This window comes from Branchiostoma belcheri, unplaced genomic scaffold (genome assembly GCF_001625305.1).
Source record: "Branchiostoma belcheri isolate BF01 breed outbred unplaced genomic scaffold, Haploidv18h27 scaffold29, whole genome shotgun sequence".
Taxonomy (NCBI): domain Eukaryota; kingdom Metazoa; phylum Chordata; class Leptocardii; order Amphioxiformes; family Branchiostomatidae; genus Branchiostoma; species Branchiostoma belcheri.
Window position 1 is genome coordinate 1,639,416 of NW_017803898.1, and position 16,277 is coordinate 1,655,692.

The window sequence follows — 16,277 nt, forward strand, 5'->3', positions numbered from 1 at the left end:
AATCCTTTTATAAGCTACATTGGAAAGTTAAAACATTTTCCATAACAGTTAAAACTCTTGCAAACATGCACAATTACGTACATACTAGTCGACATATAACATCATACCGATACATATACAATGTCTTAGCGCTATCTTCATATGGGAACTAGCTACCAAGAATTTCGCAAGTATTCCGATTAAATAAAGCCAACAACTATGATTTACCTAAACCTTAATACAGCTCTGTATATACAATTACCATCTAAAACTAAAGGCACTGTACTGTATTTTCTAATTAAGAATTCCACATCTATCTTGTTTGTAGGCTCTTCAAAAGATTGTTTCTCGATACTCAATAGAACACGCATATGTCTATAATGTCCAATATGTCCATGAAAAAAAATTGTTGGTTGGTCCACTGTGTGCACGCTAAATTTACGTAGAAACATCTCAAGCAAAAACAGTTACTCAAGCAACTGGATATGATTTTGGAAACGGTCAGACGTTTCAGGTAGCATCCACTAGCCTTCGTCAGTGAAAGCTAGGGATACTAGCTGAAACGTCTGACCGTTTCCAAAATCATATCCAGTTGCTTGAGTAACTGTTTTGGGCGTATCTGATTACCTGGATGTCTAACCTTCATCGACGTGTCTTAAGCTTATCAACTTTGTCACTGCACTTGTCATATACTCTCTGTGTCTGAAAGCTCCTATTCCTTGTTAGTTTATATAAAGAGAGGATATCTCACAAACTTGAGATCATCTCTACAACTACCGAGCCACGAAGCAAGTCTGGTGGTGTACTGTTCAGAGCCACCGGTGCCATCACTACACTCACAGATCCTTCCCTAAAGTGCCTGATTCTGAGCTTCAGGTTTTCAGCTCTTTCCCTGTCTTCCCTGTTTGCTGAACCTCTAGCAGCGATGTCTGTGAATTTCTTCAACTCTTCTTCAGCGCGTTTGAGATTTTCTCGCTTCCTTCCTTCTTTCTCGTACAGTACCAAACAGGCGTTGGCCAGGCCTAGATGCGCTCTGGCTTTTTGTTGGTCTGTGACATACTTAATCTTCAAGACTTTCGAGAAAGACTTTTTGGCGTCTTCTAATGCTGGTTTCACTGATCCACTCTTTAGTCCTTGCTCACACATTTCGACAAGAAAGTCGCCTCTCATAGTGTAGATGTCTGGTAGCGCCTTGAAGACTTCGACCACTTTACCGTCGTCGTTGTACCCCTTGTATCCCTCCGCGAACTTCACCATGTAGTCTGCGCTCTCGTTATGTTGGTCGATTAAGTCTTGCCTTTCCTTGTCAGTGGAGGCGAGTGGAATGAGCTTCCGGTAGCACTGAACCATGAACCGGAAGCATATCATCGCATGGTAGTCATCCTGGTCGGTCTTCTTTAGTATGCCGTTTTCGAAGTAGTCGGTTGGATCTTGAAACAGCTCTCTGTAGCCTGCAATGGCCTTGTGAAGATCCTTTCTCTGTTGGTCCTCAGTTTTACCTACGAGCCGCATACAACAATGCTTTTAGAATTTTGTTTGCTTACAGTAAATATGAAAGTGCTGAGCATTAGAATGTAAATTGTAGCTTTCCAGTATGCAGTACTCGTGTTTTTATCCTCTTGACCAGATTTGGTCACATTTGTGCATTTAGCCCATCTGGGCAAGAACATGCCATAAAGATTCATATCATATCGCTTATACTTTTGTTTGTGTACCTGTATTTTTAATCCATGTTTTGATATGGGGCCTGTGCCTGAAATAAAGAATGAATTGAATTGAATTTACCGTATGGTTCCTGTAGCAGTCGCAGAGTGCCATCACGGAGACAAAGCATCTTGTTCAAGATGAAGAGGCTGTAATTCTTGGCGAGATAGTCGCTCAGCTTCATAGACAACGCGAAGTCTCTTGCAGCATCCTTCAGGTCTTCTTTTGTGTCTTTAAGACGGAGAGCACGCTGGCCGGATGTGAGATACACACTTGCCACGAGCTCGACAAGGAAGGATCGTTTACGGGTAGGTTTGTCGTAGGCTGCATTTTCCTGCACCAGTTTCTGGAGCTGCAGCTGCTGCAGTGGCTCACAATGCTTGGCGTTGAAGGACACCTAGACAGAAGGAAACAAGCATGTTTGAGACTACTCTACAAAGCTATTAATTATGTTTACCGAAGGAAAACATATTGCTATTGCTACGTTTCCTCTTCTTCTTCTCTAAACCAAAAAGGTCAATGACCTGAACCAGACTGTCTGTTACCTTGGTAACTAGTGTTGGGTTACATCATGTTGCAATTTTATAGCTGGAGGGATTAGACTGTTTGACCATAGAGGACAACAGAGAGAGAGGGAGAAAGAGAATATAGAATTTATACCTGTTGCATGAGCTTGGGGCGCCCCCTATCGTGCAGTTCCGCCCTCAGCACCTTGATGTTAGGGTACGTCAGAAGCTGGTGGGTCATCTGTTGGGCGTAGACGTCTTTCTTAAAGATCTTTTCGCCAGTCTTCACCAACTCAGAACAAGCCTTGTCGTCAAGAACCCCGTGTGCCAGCGATGGGCAGATTTCCTTACAAATCTCTTTAGCTCGCTCTACCATCTCTTTTGCCTTCTGTGTCTGTTGGCGTTGGTTGTAGAGGTAAGCGGCGATTTCATACAGACGCACAAACGCTGGCTGGAAAGCTGATTTCTCGCGTATGATGCTCATCATTGGATGACCCAAAAGGACTTCCACGTGTGGTAAGAGGCGTGAGTTGTGGACGCTAGCCTGGAACCCTCTGGTGTCTTTGTTGAAGAACACTAGGAAAGCTTTCACGAGTGCTTCCAACATTGTCATCACCAGTGTTTCATCCTTGGAAACCATACGCTTCAGAGCTGCTTGGGTTTGACGATGCACGCTAAGGGTGAGGATAGCACCTCCAATGCTAGACCGCCTGTCTTCTTGTATCTTCCCCAAAGAAAGCGACTTCAGCGCCTTGACGAATTCATCCGTGCTAGGATCTGTGCCAAACTGCATCTTGTAGGCGTGGTCTAGGATCAGAATCGGTATGTCGTTCTGCATTAGGAATCCTGCCATCTTCAGCATCGTCGCTTCTATCTCACCCATTCTGTTTGTGACCGAGAGTTCCACCGCCTTGTACACTATCTCTTCAGGATCGCTTAGCTGTGCGTCTGCCTGTCCGTTCATACGGCCTCGGAGTTCTCTGAGATACCGCTCAGTAGAATTCGTTCCAACCGCCGCCATGAGATGGCTTCTTGCGAGAGACAGCCCATGCGGGCGGCAGTCGAAATGTTGCGCCAGCTCCAAAATAGTCACCCTGTCTTCACCAACCGCTGGGTTCATGAAGGCTACGACTTCCTCGTCGGAAAATCTGCTCATGGCATGACTTGGAAACGGTTTGCCGTTACTTTTGTGTAGATTGCTATCTCTGGTGGTGACGATTACCTTCATCACGCCCTTAAGGTTTCTCAAGAATTCTCTTGGAACGACCGAAATGTTTTGAACGTCGTCGAAAATGAGTAGGATTTTTACACCCGTAGCTGCAAGAGCGTTTAAACGGTCGTAGACTATGTCTACCAAAGCGCTTTCTCGGTCTGTGGGTTGTTCTAACTCTTTCGCAAGTTCCCGCAAGTCTTGAGTAACGGAGGCTTCTGACAGTCCCTCGACATCGTCTTTCGTACCTCCAAAAAACCAAGTGATGTGTGAAGAATTCTTCAATTGGAAGGACTCTGCGGTTTTACTGGCTGCCTCAGTTTTGCCACTTCCGGAAGGGCCATGAACGAAGACGACCTTTTCTTTGTCCACTTTCTCTTCTAAGCGACGAAGGTCTTCAGTTTCAAAGTAGCCTGCTGCAGGTAGTGGTACGTTTGATATGCTACATGCGGTTGTATCCACCCTTTTGTAACCTGTAAGAAAAAAAGTCAGAAAGTCAGAAAAGGAAGATGTTACCTGTTCCACTGTGCTTAATTTGATAAAAGACAGACAGGATACTTTAAGATTATAATAGCCTGTGTCAAAGCATGGAATTCGTCTTAAATTGCTATTGCAGAACTCCATAAATCGATAAATTGACTAATTCTATCACTTCTGACTTAACTAATGGCAACATATTGCACACGATATAATAAATAGTTAATCCTTACTCAAACACATTCATGTATATGGTGACAGGAGTCTAAATCCCTCCTGCTATAAAATTGCAACATGATGTAACCCGACACTAATTACCATGATAACTTCCGTCTGGTTCAGGTCATTGACCTTATTGGCTTGGAGAGAAAGAAGAAGAGGAGGAAACAGAGCAAAAACAATATGCTTTCCTTTGATAAACATAATGATACGACAAAGTACGTTGAGCATCAGAAACGTCTCTTACCTCTGTGCTTTTCCGAGCGTATCAGACAGATCACTAACACCGCTATCAAGATGACCATTGTAACAACGCCGACGCTGATGAAAATGATGTCTCTCGTCTTAAGCCCACCTACGACAGAAGAAAAAAAATTGTCACGATCTGACATGTTTGACATTGTGTTCTTAACTCAAGAATTTTAAACCTTATCTGTTAATATTTACTAATATGACATTACATGACATAATTGTGGAAAATAAACCAGTCTACTGCTTCCACTACTACTATTACTACTACTACTACTACTTCTACATTATTCCAATTGTGGAAAATAAACCAGTCTACTACTACTACTCTATTACTATTACTACTCCTACTACTCCTACTACTACTACTACTACTAAAAGCGCAATCTATCGACTTAACACAAACAGAGGCATCGAAAACACAACCTCCACGGGGGTAAAAAAAAACTTACCAGTTGGTACCGGAGCAGGCCTGTCGGCCGAAGGTAACACGGTAACTATGTGAGAGAAGGGTCATGTTCAATCAGTAAAGTTATATAAAAATAATTGAAATAGACCTAAACGCATCACAGAAAATTGAGTGACTTCATCAAACTTAGCTCACCGTTGCCGTTGATACGAATGTAGTGTGAATCTACATTATATCCGGACAGTCTTCCGTCTCTGATAGCGGTCCGTAATGTTGTCTTCACCACGGGTAGGATTCTTTGTCCTGCTGTCACCTTCAGATGTGCAATAACACTCCTGGGGTTGGGTTCATCCGTACCGGGTCTGCCGTCATATTTGAATGGAAAATTAGCATATACAAAATGATTTATATCTAGAAAGGCGACAAAGCAAATGCATCATATTTACCTGCAAATGATCTAGCCTAACAAACTACTGCTCTGTTTATTCTCACTTAAACACATTCATATATGTATATCTGGAGACCAGCCTCTCCAACACTTGCTACATAATGTAATCCAACACCACAGGGTACCTGCTACAGCACTAGTTACCAAGGCGACAGATGTCTGGTTTACGCTTGGAGAAGAAAACATAATAAAAACATTTGAAAGGAAGACAAAAAAAACTTCTGACTCACCCGAAGCCTAGAACTTCGGGAGGGCTGATGTGATGACTCGGCCACACTAATAATGGAAGCTGAAATAAATATGGTTCAATATTGGACCGTGGATAAGCAAAATCTATCTTAGAGTCCACTAAATAAAACGTTGTTATTCTTGATGAAGAATAATCTAAATGGTATATGATTGTCAGTATAGTCAGTACAATTCTAACAATTCACATAAAGATAATAGAGTGAAGTCGCCTTTTTGTATTTCTTTTATACGGTATAATTTGGGAATTTCAAAACTTACATTCCTTGCGAGGTCCCTAACTCTTTCCAACAAGTCCTTATTCTCGTCAGAACTTGGGTCAGGTGAAATGTACGGTTCATTCACCAGCCTCAGGGACGCTTTAAAGCTGCTCAGCGCTGGAAGTAAAACAAAATAAAGAAATCAGAAATTTTAAACTTCCTTGGAGCATGAAGAGCCTTCGTGGCCCTCATTTTTTTTATATTCCAACATGTAATCACCAGACATGGTGACGGCACACTCAAGTTTTTTCAACTTATATTAATGCCACCACCAACACAGGGGACGATACAATACTCATTTTTACCTGAGCGAAGTGAGGGAAGTCGTGTAAAGTGGCTAAAGGGCACAAAATCGGTGGCATGTCAGGACTCGAACCCGGGACCTCTTGGTTTCGAGTCAAATACATAAACGTATTTACATATATACGTTCATGTATATACGTATCCGTATATTTATCCGTATATGTATATACGTATCCGTATATGTACGTATACGTATAAGTTCACGTATAGACATATACGTATATACATATACATATGTACGTATATGTGTATACGTATACGTATATATGTATATACGTATATATGTATATACGTATACGTATAAACATATATATATGTATATGTATATATGTGTATATGTGTATACGTATATGTTTATACATATACGTATACGTATATACATATACGTATATACATATACGTATACGTATATACATATACGTATATACATATATACGTATACATATATACATATATACGTATACGTACATACATATATAAACGTATACGTATATGCATATACGTATATGTATACAGGTATACGTATATATGTATATATGTATATACGTAAATGTATATACATATACGTATACGTATATACATGTACGTATACGTATATGTATATACGTATACGTATATACATATATACGTATACATACGTATATATGTGTATATACGTATACGTATATACAGGTATACGTGTACGTACATGTATATACGTATACGTATATGTATATACATTTACGTATATACATATATACGTATACGTATATACATATATACGTATACGTATATACATATATACGTATATGTTTATACATATACGTATACGTGTATATGTACATATATACGTATACGTACATATTTACGTATACGTATATACGTATGTACGTATACGTACACGTATATACATATACGTATATGTATATACATATACGTATATACATATATACGTATACGTATACACATATACGTATATACATATATACGTATATATGTATACGTATATACATATATATATACGTATATACATATACACATATACGTATATATGTATATACATATATACGTATTTATGTATATACGTATATACGTATACGTATATACATATATACGTATACGTAAATACATTTATACGTATACGTATATACATATATACGTATATAAATATACGTATCCGTGGAGCACTCTACCGCTACGCCACACGACCCCAGGGCCCTCATTTTACAAACTTCTAGTGTTTCTTGAATACATTTGAACCGTCGATGGGATGGTATATTGCAACTGTTTCTGGCGTTGCACCCTTCCTGAATTCCTCCACATACCACCCACTTACTTTCCATTAATCAACTGTTTAAATCACCTCCCAAGTAACCGAAGCTGTCAGCGCTAGCTCACCGGTAACAAGACAGTTGACATGCATTACTACCCAAGAGCGCCTTTAGTTTGCGATCGCACGGCAATCGTATGGCAATCGTACGACAATCTTACGACAACCGTACGACAATCTTATGACAATAGTACGACAATCTTACAACGAACATACGACAATCTTACGGCGACTGTGGCCGGGAAGTTTACAGAGTTACACAGGTCTTAAAGTGGCAATATGAATAAATATTTAAGGAAAAGCTATATGCGTCAAATAGCTCTTTTTACGTATAACCTACCGTCAGTTGTTACCGTTGCCCATGCACAGGGGCTGGGTCCGAGTCTGTTCTCCGCCAAGGCGCAGACTCGGTAACTGGTGTTGGGGCGGATACTGCTGGGGTCCTGGATATGGAACGTCACTTTTCCTAGAGTAATGAAAGCACAATGAAATCAATCTCCACGTAGAGCCTTCGATGGCAAGGCAGTACCTATTGCTAATGGTAGCTGCTTTGCCAATGGATATTGTCTTGTCACTGTGGGATCTGCTTGTAGATTTAACATATTAACTTCCAAGTAGTAGTTTTTGACGTTTTTGCTGAAAATATGTTTCACTTTGTATTATTTGCCTTCATCTAGAAAACGGGGCCATGCTAAAACGTTACTAAATATCACAAAAAACGTTAACACTAAGACTGAGCTGGATACTATATGCTTAATAATTTTAGTAAATCTCTTGAGATCACTATAATTTACAATTGCTAAGTAATGTGTCGGTCTTAGGACACGAAGTTGGTACACAGAAAGCTTTTTTTTATATTCACAGTTTTTGTAAAGTTAACACTTCCTTTAACCGAAAAAAAACTCGATGACACTGACCATTTTGTAGAGTGTAGTCACTGAAACTCCGTAGGTTCACTTGGTGCTGAAACACGCGAACGGAGGGGGTTTGAAGATAACCTCCGTCGTCATCGCCTTGTTTGAAGGTGACGTCAAAGGCATAAGGATGGATGTCGTGCACTCTCAAGTCGCTAGGGGGATCTGGGGAATCTGGGTGAACATACAAAAAAATCCACAAAAAGAACTAGAAAGGTAACAAAAGTAAATACATAATGTTTACCTTCGCATGGGTATGGTCTAGCTCAACTACATTGTACTTGCTACATAATACTGTAATTTAACACCACAGGGTCTCTGCTACATTACGTTACCATGGTGACAGACGTCTGGTCCAGGTCATTGACCCTTATGTGTTTTAGAAAAAGAAGAAACAGAGCAAAATCATACGTTTTCCTTCTGCGAAGGTATTGTACTACATCCAAGATATACAGAGGTGCCGAAACATGATACACTAGTGCTGTGTAAGTATATGCACACCCTGCCAACTAGTGTTCGATTCGAGGTAACCTCTCTCATAGAAAGGATATTCCCAGTCACGCAATGCAGCTGTAAAAACGTGTTTTGAAAACAAAACACAGAAAGCGGAACTTCAAACTACCATCACGGTCATCACGACACAAAGAGCACACTCATTGTGGGACTCTCCTAGCTAAAAGAGGAAGCCACACCCCATTCATACTCAAAAAGGGGAATGCCGCACTATATGGGTAAGTACCATAAAATGTAAACAGAAAGCCCCATTAGCTAGACTATAGTTTTTCGAAATGACCACTTTGAATACGATTCAGTCAGACTAAGCAAAGGCAACGAGCAAATAGCTAGACTGAAACGTTAGTATTAGTAAAGATTATTTCTAATATAGATAACAAAAGCCCCACTGCAGTTCCAAAAAAGCTGCTAGGGGAGGAGGGGTATACGCCACGTCTTTGCAAACCAAAAGATTAGATCTACTACAGACGTCTGGTTCAGGTCATCGACCTTATGTGTTTGGAGAAGAAGAAGAGGAAACAGAGCAAAAACACTACGTTTTCAATCTGCGAAGGTAAAAATTAAAAAAAAAAGCTCCACGTTGTTAAGCACACTTACGTCTGACTCTGAGCCTCCACTCCTGACCCCTGACCCCTCCTTGTGTGCACCTGTATGACCCCAGGACGTAGCGGTCGGTCGAGTCCACGGAATCGTCGTCCCTGGCAACGGGCCTGATTTCGAGACTATTTCCGCGCACTAGCGACAACCGGCCTTCGTACCTGGGTTCTAGAATCACAAACCCTTGCGATTCTGGAAAGATTTGAAAGAGAGGAATATTACAGCAAGCACATGACCTTTGATTTGGACTTGGATTTATGTTTCTATGATTTCTGTACTTATGTTTATGTTCTGGTGTCTTATAAGCCCATATGGACTGGGCGACAAAGAAGGCTCGCATGACACGAAAAAATTGATAAATTCATGCACTTATTCATTCATTCATCCATTCATTTTCATATCAGAAACAAAATTGAATTTTGATTGACTTTTCGCATTTGGGCTGAACTTTCAAGATGGCCGACCTATGACGTCACAAGTCATCATGGCGGCGTCCACGGACCAAACGTTAAAACAAAACATGTTTCATATCAAAAGTTTGTCAATGAAATTTCATGCCTTCTTCCTTCATTTCTATTGTCAACTTACACTGGCAAACCGCCAACTAACCCTAAGGAAAAAAAAACTCCTGAGCCCCCCGTTTATTGTTGAAAATGGACTAGTCCAGACATATTGTATATTCCCATTGTTCAAAGTGCTTTCTCAGTAGGCCCTTCTCCACCACAAAACATATAAGCAAACATTGGCTGTTATTTTTACAGTCGTCGGTTTACAAACGCAAATATTAGCTTACTCCCACATCGGGGTACGGTAGAGCACGCATATAGTTTATAGCTTTTAAGTGTTATTTGCCATACATTGTATCCAATTCAATTGTTGCGCAATAAACTTGACTATCTTTGGCTATATATAGTTTGACTGACGTTGCATCCAGAACCGTGCTTTAAATTTATCCAGAACCATGCTTAGGCACGGTTATGGATAGTCAACGCGTATCCAGAAACGTGCCTGGGGCAATTCTACGTTCCTAGATACGCGGAGACTATCCAAAACATGCCTAACCCTAACCGTAACCCGTTTTTAATTGGGGTATAACAAAATCAAAAAAGGAAGGGAAAACTAGACAAGAGAGACAAGAGGTTTCTTAACTATTTTCTTTTTTACTGTCGTAACACATAGAACTAGCTCCCTATATAGGCACGGTTTATTTATTCATTTATTTTTATTTTCTGTCATCTTTATACACTTCTTTTCTGGAGACTATATACATTTCTACATTGTACCTGGAAATTTTGCAAGAATCTGGATGCTGCGGTCCTCGTGGTGTTGAATTATCTCCCAAAAGAGTGACTTTGACGAATCGAAGTTGACTTCACACGGCAGTACGACATTCCCTCCTTCATCAGCAAATATTTCTTCAGCTTGAAAATATGAAAACAAAAATAAATTATTCACACAAAAATCGCAAAAGATCTTTCACGAATCTCTTTTCATTGATTTCAGCAAATTTCTTGCTGATAGTATCTGTACATCTCCCCATTGGTTTCCATATATGGCGACAGGTATGCGTAAGGCAGGAAATAAAAACAGGATATGAATTATCATTTTCTCGGACCTGCCCCCCCCATGCAGACCCTCTGATAATGCTTACGTTTCGTACACTGAAAAGGGGAAGTCAATTATCCAAAGCCCAAATTCTCGACTGTGCCGTTGGCGATACCCAAATTCTTTATTTCCCAATCCCAAATTCCCCTAAAATTCCCTCACATGTCCCCAATATTACTATAGAAACCACAGGGTTAAAGTACAGGATAATCAAATAAGCATTACTAAGCCTTACCGGCTTTCCCTGTGTGTACCAGCAAGCCAAAGAACAGCAAACACCACATGGCACGTACTATTCTTGAGTTGGTGCCTGTAGTTAGATTGTGAAGAAAAGACAACATTATTGAAGAAAGTCTTGTAGTCAGTACGCATAAAGTTCTACACCCTTTCCTTCCCATACTAGTCGTATGAACGTTGTACGACCGGAAATCTGACCCTATTTCGAACGCCGTTCTGTTCGAATTACGTCAGATCGAACACGGTTCGGGTTCTAAAGAGGCCCAAATTTGACCACCGTGAAATGTGACGGCATTGTCGGGATATAGTCTTGCCTGCCGTTGCAAAAATTAACTGTTTTGTCACGAAAAAAATGGTGCCTAATACAGCAGATCATTGTGTGCGGTTGGGTCTGCAATTCTCTCTCTACATAATCACATTATTCCTCTAAAAGACGTACCCTTAGGCGATACTACACTACACAAAATACTGTTTTGTTATGTCTAGAGCCAGGGACATTTTACCACGTCCTTGCTAGAGCCTTGCCAAATATACGCAAAATTTACAATCGTTACTGTTTATAAAGGCTTAAGTATACGAATGTAAACTGTACTCTAGTTAGAATACTACGTACGTACCAGTTTAAGGTCTTGGTTGAGGTGACGGGACTGGGTGAGGGGTATCACTTCTAAATCTAACCGAGGCTTAGTGTAAACACATTTTTAAACAGAGCTCGAGCTACGTACATACATGAGTGGTTTCCCACGGTCCAAATTACACTTCGTAGGCGGCGTGTATTATCAGCAAATAGACTCCCAATGTTACACAAAGCAATAAAATAATACCCCTACCGGTTGCAACTCAGGTTACGCCTGCACCGCGCCAATCGCGACACGCAAACCCGAGTTCCTACAGGTCACTACCATCTCACAAAGACTGTCAGGGACTGGAATACGCTTCCACAGGCCATACCCAAAATCCAAGAGGCCGACAAGTTCGAGGAAGCAGTCATACTACTACACTTGAGGAGCAATTAAGAGCACAGCGCACTCCCCCGTGTGTCTTAACCCAACTGAGGGGTGTTACGCAATACCTGTTTAAGATCACTACTACGGACTACTAAGTATACTTACCAGAATGTAGTAAGGCGTCCTCCATGTCTATGTGAGACCTTATTGTCCTCATGATGGCAGGTACGCAAGGCTAAGCAGCTCGAAAAAATCACGCCTCGGTCCGTTTACTCCTGGCCTTATAAAGCAATTGTACAAGGCTACGAAACTATCGGTTCAAGTGGCCCAAATTTTCGACTATGCCGTTGACGTTTACCTAAAGCCTTACTTCGCAATCCAAAAGTCCCCTTCCATGCCCCCAACAATACAAACCACACAAGGCTAAGCAGATCGAAAAACTCAACGTCTCGATTGTAGCTTAGGCCCTAGTGTTTTAAGCACGTATAAGGCAATGAGACTATGGACTTTCCGAAATAGCTTTCAGGGGAAACCACCGATGCGTTGTTCCTGTTTTTATGCACTGTGGAAACCACCTATCTCGTGTTTTGCACGTGGGCACGGTCTATTTAAATATGGGGGGTGTGCGGATGAATTGAAAAAAACAACAACACTGCACTTAAAGCCTTTTAATAGCCTTACGAAAAAAAAGGCCGTATAGCGACCGAAGAATAAAAGGAAAAATAAAACAGTTTCTGATTGGTATGACTATGTTTATGGTTTAATCTTTTCTTCTGTGTACCTCCCCCACCCCCTTCTAGTTTGTGAGTCGAAGATCCATGGTTTTGTCATATATAGGGTATTTCCGCTATGGTATTACTAGTTGGCATGGACTTCCCCTTTTAAACTGGGCCGCTTTTATGTAGTCGCGCCGGTGAAACGCAGGTGAAACCACTTGAATTCTCGCGAGAATTCATCCTGTGTAGGTGCAGTCTATTACATACAATGCACATTGTTGTGTACATACCAAAATAACATTCTACCATGCATGTTTACTAGTATCATGAACCGATACCTCCTCCTCAATGATTCAAAATCTGCCATTGATTTTTTCAGATCTTTAAGCGTTCGAAAACAAGGATTGTAGTTGCTATAGCTATAACTTGATTCGTACTTAAAGAAGGCTGAGAGTTATAAAAGTAGTAGTCTTGATCGTTCATTCCAACATAGTAAGAATTGTTAAGCCTCCACCAGGCCTTCCTACGGGGGTAACGTTACGGATCGTAGAATAACTTCCGGAAGAAAGAAAAGGGCGAGTCCACAGGACGGTTAATTTCATTCTACCTGCCGTACGTGGCAAATGAACTCTACAGTGCCTAAACTCCCCTGGTCAATTCTTCTCTCCATTCGGCTACATTTTACTGTTTTAGAACCCGTGTTTTTAACCTACATGTAGAGACTACAAAGATAGAAACTCGAAGCAGCAGAAAAATCGGGTTAAAGGTCGCACAACCCTTATTTGGTCACGGCGTGCTGTGATTGGTTCAGAGTCCAACAGGTTGCCCTGCTCTGATTGGCTGACGTAGATACTTCCGCGAAGAAGTTTCGATATGACGTCAGCACCTCTCCCAAGACATTACCACACCTGCTGCATTGCTTCTTAAGGGAAGTTTAACTTCTTGGGTCTGTAACTTCAGACTTAAAGGAGTTAAGGGCATGTAACTGTGTGAAGACGATGTCTGTATGGACCATATAGGAAAACAAGAACACCTGAAATGAGGTTGTTTACAAGCTAGTGGTAGTTAACCAGGTGAGATAATATATACATGCCTGAAGGTAACATGTAAGGGTGGCATTCTTTACTTTCATTTTCAAACCTTCACTAGGAAATCTTGCTTTCTGTTGCTCTTAGGCAACAATTGCAGGTTTGGAAGTTTGTTACTAGTAATTTGATAATAATTGTGCAAAACAACTGTAGAAGCTAATATGTTATGCATAACTCTATATAAAATGGACATGTAAGGGTGTGATTCTTTGCTTTCATTTTGAACCAAAGCTACACACGGAAATCTTGCTTTCTATTGCTCTTAAGTTAAATGTTTGTGAAACAATTGCAGGTTTGGGAAGTTTGTTATTACATATAGTATTTTAATAATGCAACAAACAACTGTAGAAACTAATGTGTTATGCATAACTATATACAATGGACATTTCTGATCAAAGGTCATATACATGTAACTACACAGTTTACCTGTCATTGAGTAAGCAAATATAAAGAGATTTACTAAATGCAGCTTCAGTAAAATCAAGGTATGCACTCTTTAGATATCCAAGTGTTCAACACATTGTTAGGAAGGCCTTGATAACACTTGTTTTTTTCTTAAGGTGTTGGTCTTAAGGGACCTAAAAGAATTGTATATGTTGACCTTAAATTGCATTAGGTGTGCATGAATGTACATAGTAAAAAAAACATATCTGTAACAGTGGAGGGTTTAAAGGCGCTACCAACTGACCCGGCCGATGGGTCTAGACCTTTTAGCCGATTCGGTAGGAGCGTCGGATTTGAAGCTGGCGCTCGGGAGGTCGTGGGTTCGAACCCCAGCTTGGGACCAGGGGTTTTTATCTGTTCCTCCTGTTTCATACATACTATTTAATATATAGTAATGTTGTTGATTTCTCCTTTTCATGTTTATTCTTTCTATTTTTAGGTGGACACAGAATGGAAAATGAAACACAGAAAATCGTTAGACACGACACCATTTCCTGTTGTCTAGCCTTCCTTCAAAAATGAAAGTACCCAGGATGCACTGCAGGGCTGCGTGGGCGTTGTTGTTGGATAGGTTCAGATCTTCTGCAGGTATTTGTTTTGTTTATTTATGAATATTTACCACATTTGTGGAAGGATTGACATAACAGGTGACTATCACCTTTTCAAAATGTCAAACCCGAGACCAGACTGTAAGGTATGAACCATTCACACCGGGAAGGTCCCCTTCTCTTTTCGATAAGTGCGGTGGGTTCTTTAACGTGCGTGGGGTGTGGCTCTCCCCAAACATGGGACCTTGTCTTGTCAAGTGCTTTTAATCCTTAGGACTACAACTTCTAGCCAGGTGAGCAGAGCATAGGGGTGGCGCCCATCTCCATTTCTGAAGCCCTTGGGCCACACAGTTGTGCAAGCCACTACAGCAGGGGGCTAGCCCGCTGGTAGTGTTTGAACAATAACCACACTTTTTATCCCTTTTGCTCTGCAGTTTTGTTCCTCATCCTTCTGCGAGCAGTGCAGACCCAGACTGTTGTGACCACAGTACCAGTGGCAGTGTTGGAGGGAGAGGATACCAGGCTGCGCTGCCAACTCCAAGTCACCTGCTGCGACACCAAGTGTCTATTCTGGAGCCACATGGGTCCCGGGGATGACGGTTTCCAGGTCGGCGAATGTTCGAGGGACTGTGGAAACTGCAGTATCTGTCCAGACCCACAGTCAGGTTAGTATGTGAGCTCCATGAGACATTTCTTACTCGATTGTACCCTATATGAAGACAAGCGCCAATTGCTATTCAAGACATTAAGTTAGACAAGAAATGCAAGAAAATATTAAAACAGGACACTTTCACATACCTGATGTCATGCATGAATGAACATATAGTAGATAAGGTATGCAGGTATGTTACTATGTAATTCAAGAAGAGAGAAGAAATAGTTATTAGTAGATGAACAATAGTACACAGTGTTACCTTAGTAGATATTTATTTTAATATTTAACTTTTAGAATGCAGTACTGTTTAGTGTTGAACTGTTCTGTCTTACATGCTCTAGACCACACTTGGTCACATGTGCATTTAGTCCATCTGGACAGGAATATGCAATAAAGCTGGCTTGAAGTTGACTGAAATATTTCCAATCCTTTTTTTCTACAGAACCTTGTAGTAGTAGTACAGAGCTTTATTTCAAAAAACACCCAAAGATCATGTGCAGCCATCTACATGTGTCAAGATTGTGGCGATCGATCGTACAGGGTTAAACTGGACGTACATTGTAAGTACATCTCGTTCTCTGTCTCTCCCTCCCTCTCTCTCACTACCTCTCTCTCTCCCTCACTTTCTCTCCGTCCTTTCCTCCCTCTCTCGATCCCTCATTCTCTCCTACCTCCCTTCTCTCTCCCTCTTTCT

The 16,277-nt window shown here is 40.9% G+C and overlaps 1 protein-coding gene and 1 pseudogene across 1 annotated transcript in view; one reads left to right on the forward strand and one right to left on the reverse strand.

Annotated features, from left to right (window-relative positions):
• Positions 1–560: 560 nt before the first annotated feature.
• On the reverse strand, positions 561–12,653 carry LOC109473004 (annotated as a pseudogene).
• Positions 12,654–14,823: 2,170 nt separating this feature from the next.
• LOC109472933 (hemicentin-2-like) overlaps positions 14,824–16,277 on the forward strand; it is a 4,158-nt gene continuing 2,704 nt past the window's right edge. The window contains exons 1-3 of the mRNA XM_019772799.1: positions 14,824–14,968; positions 15,363–15,593; positions 16,026–16,143. Of these exons, the coding sequence (XP_019628358.1) occupies positions 15,522–15,593; positions 16,026–16,143 (190 nt within the window). The 5' untranslated portion in view covers positions 14,824–14,968; positions 15,363–15,521. The remainder of the gene's footprint in view (positions 14,969–15,362; positions 15,594–16,025; positions 16,144–16,277) is intronic.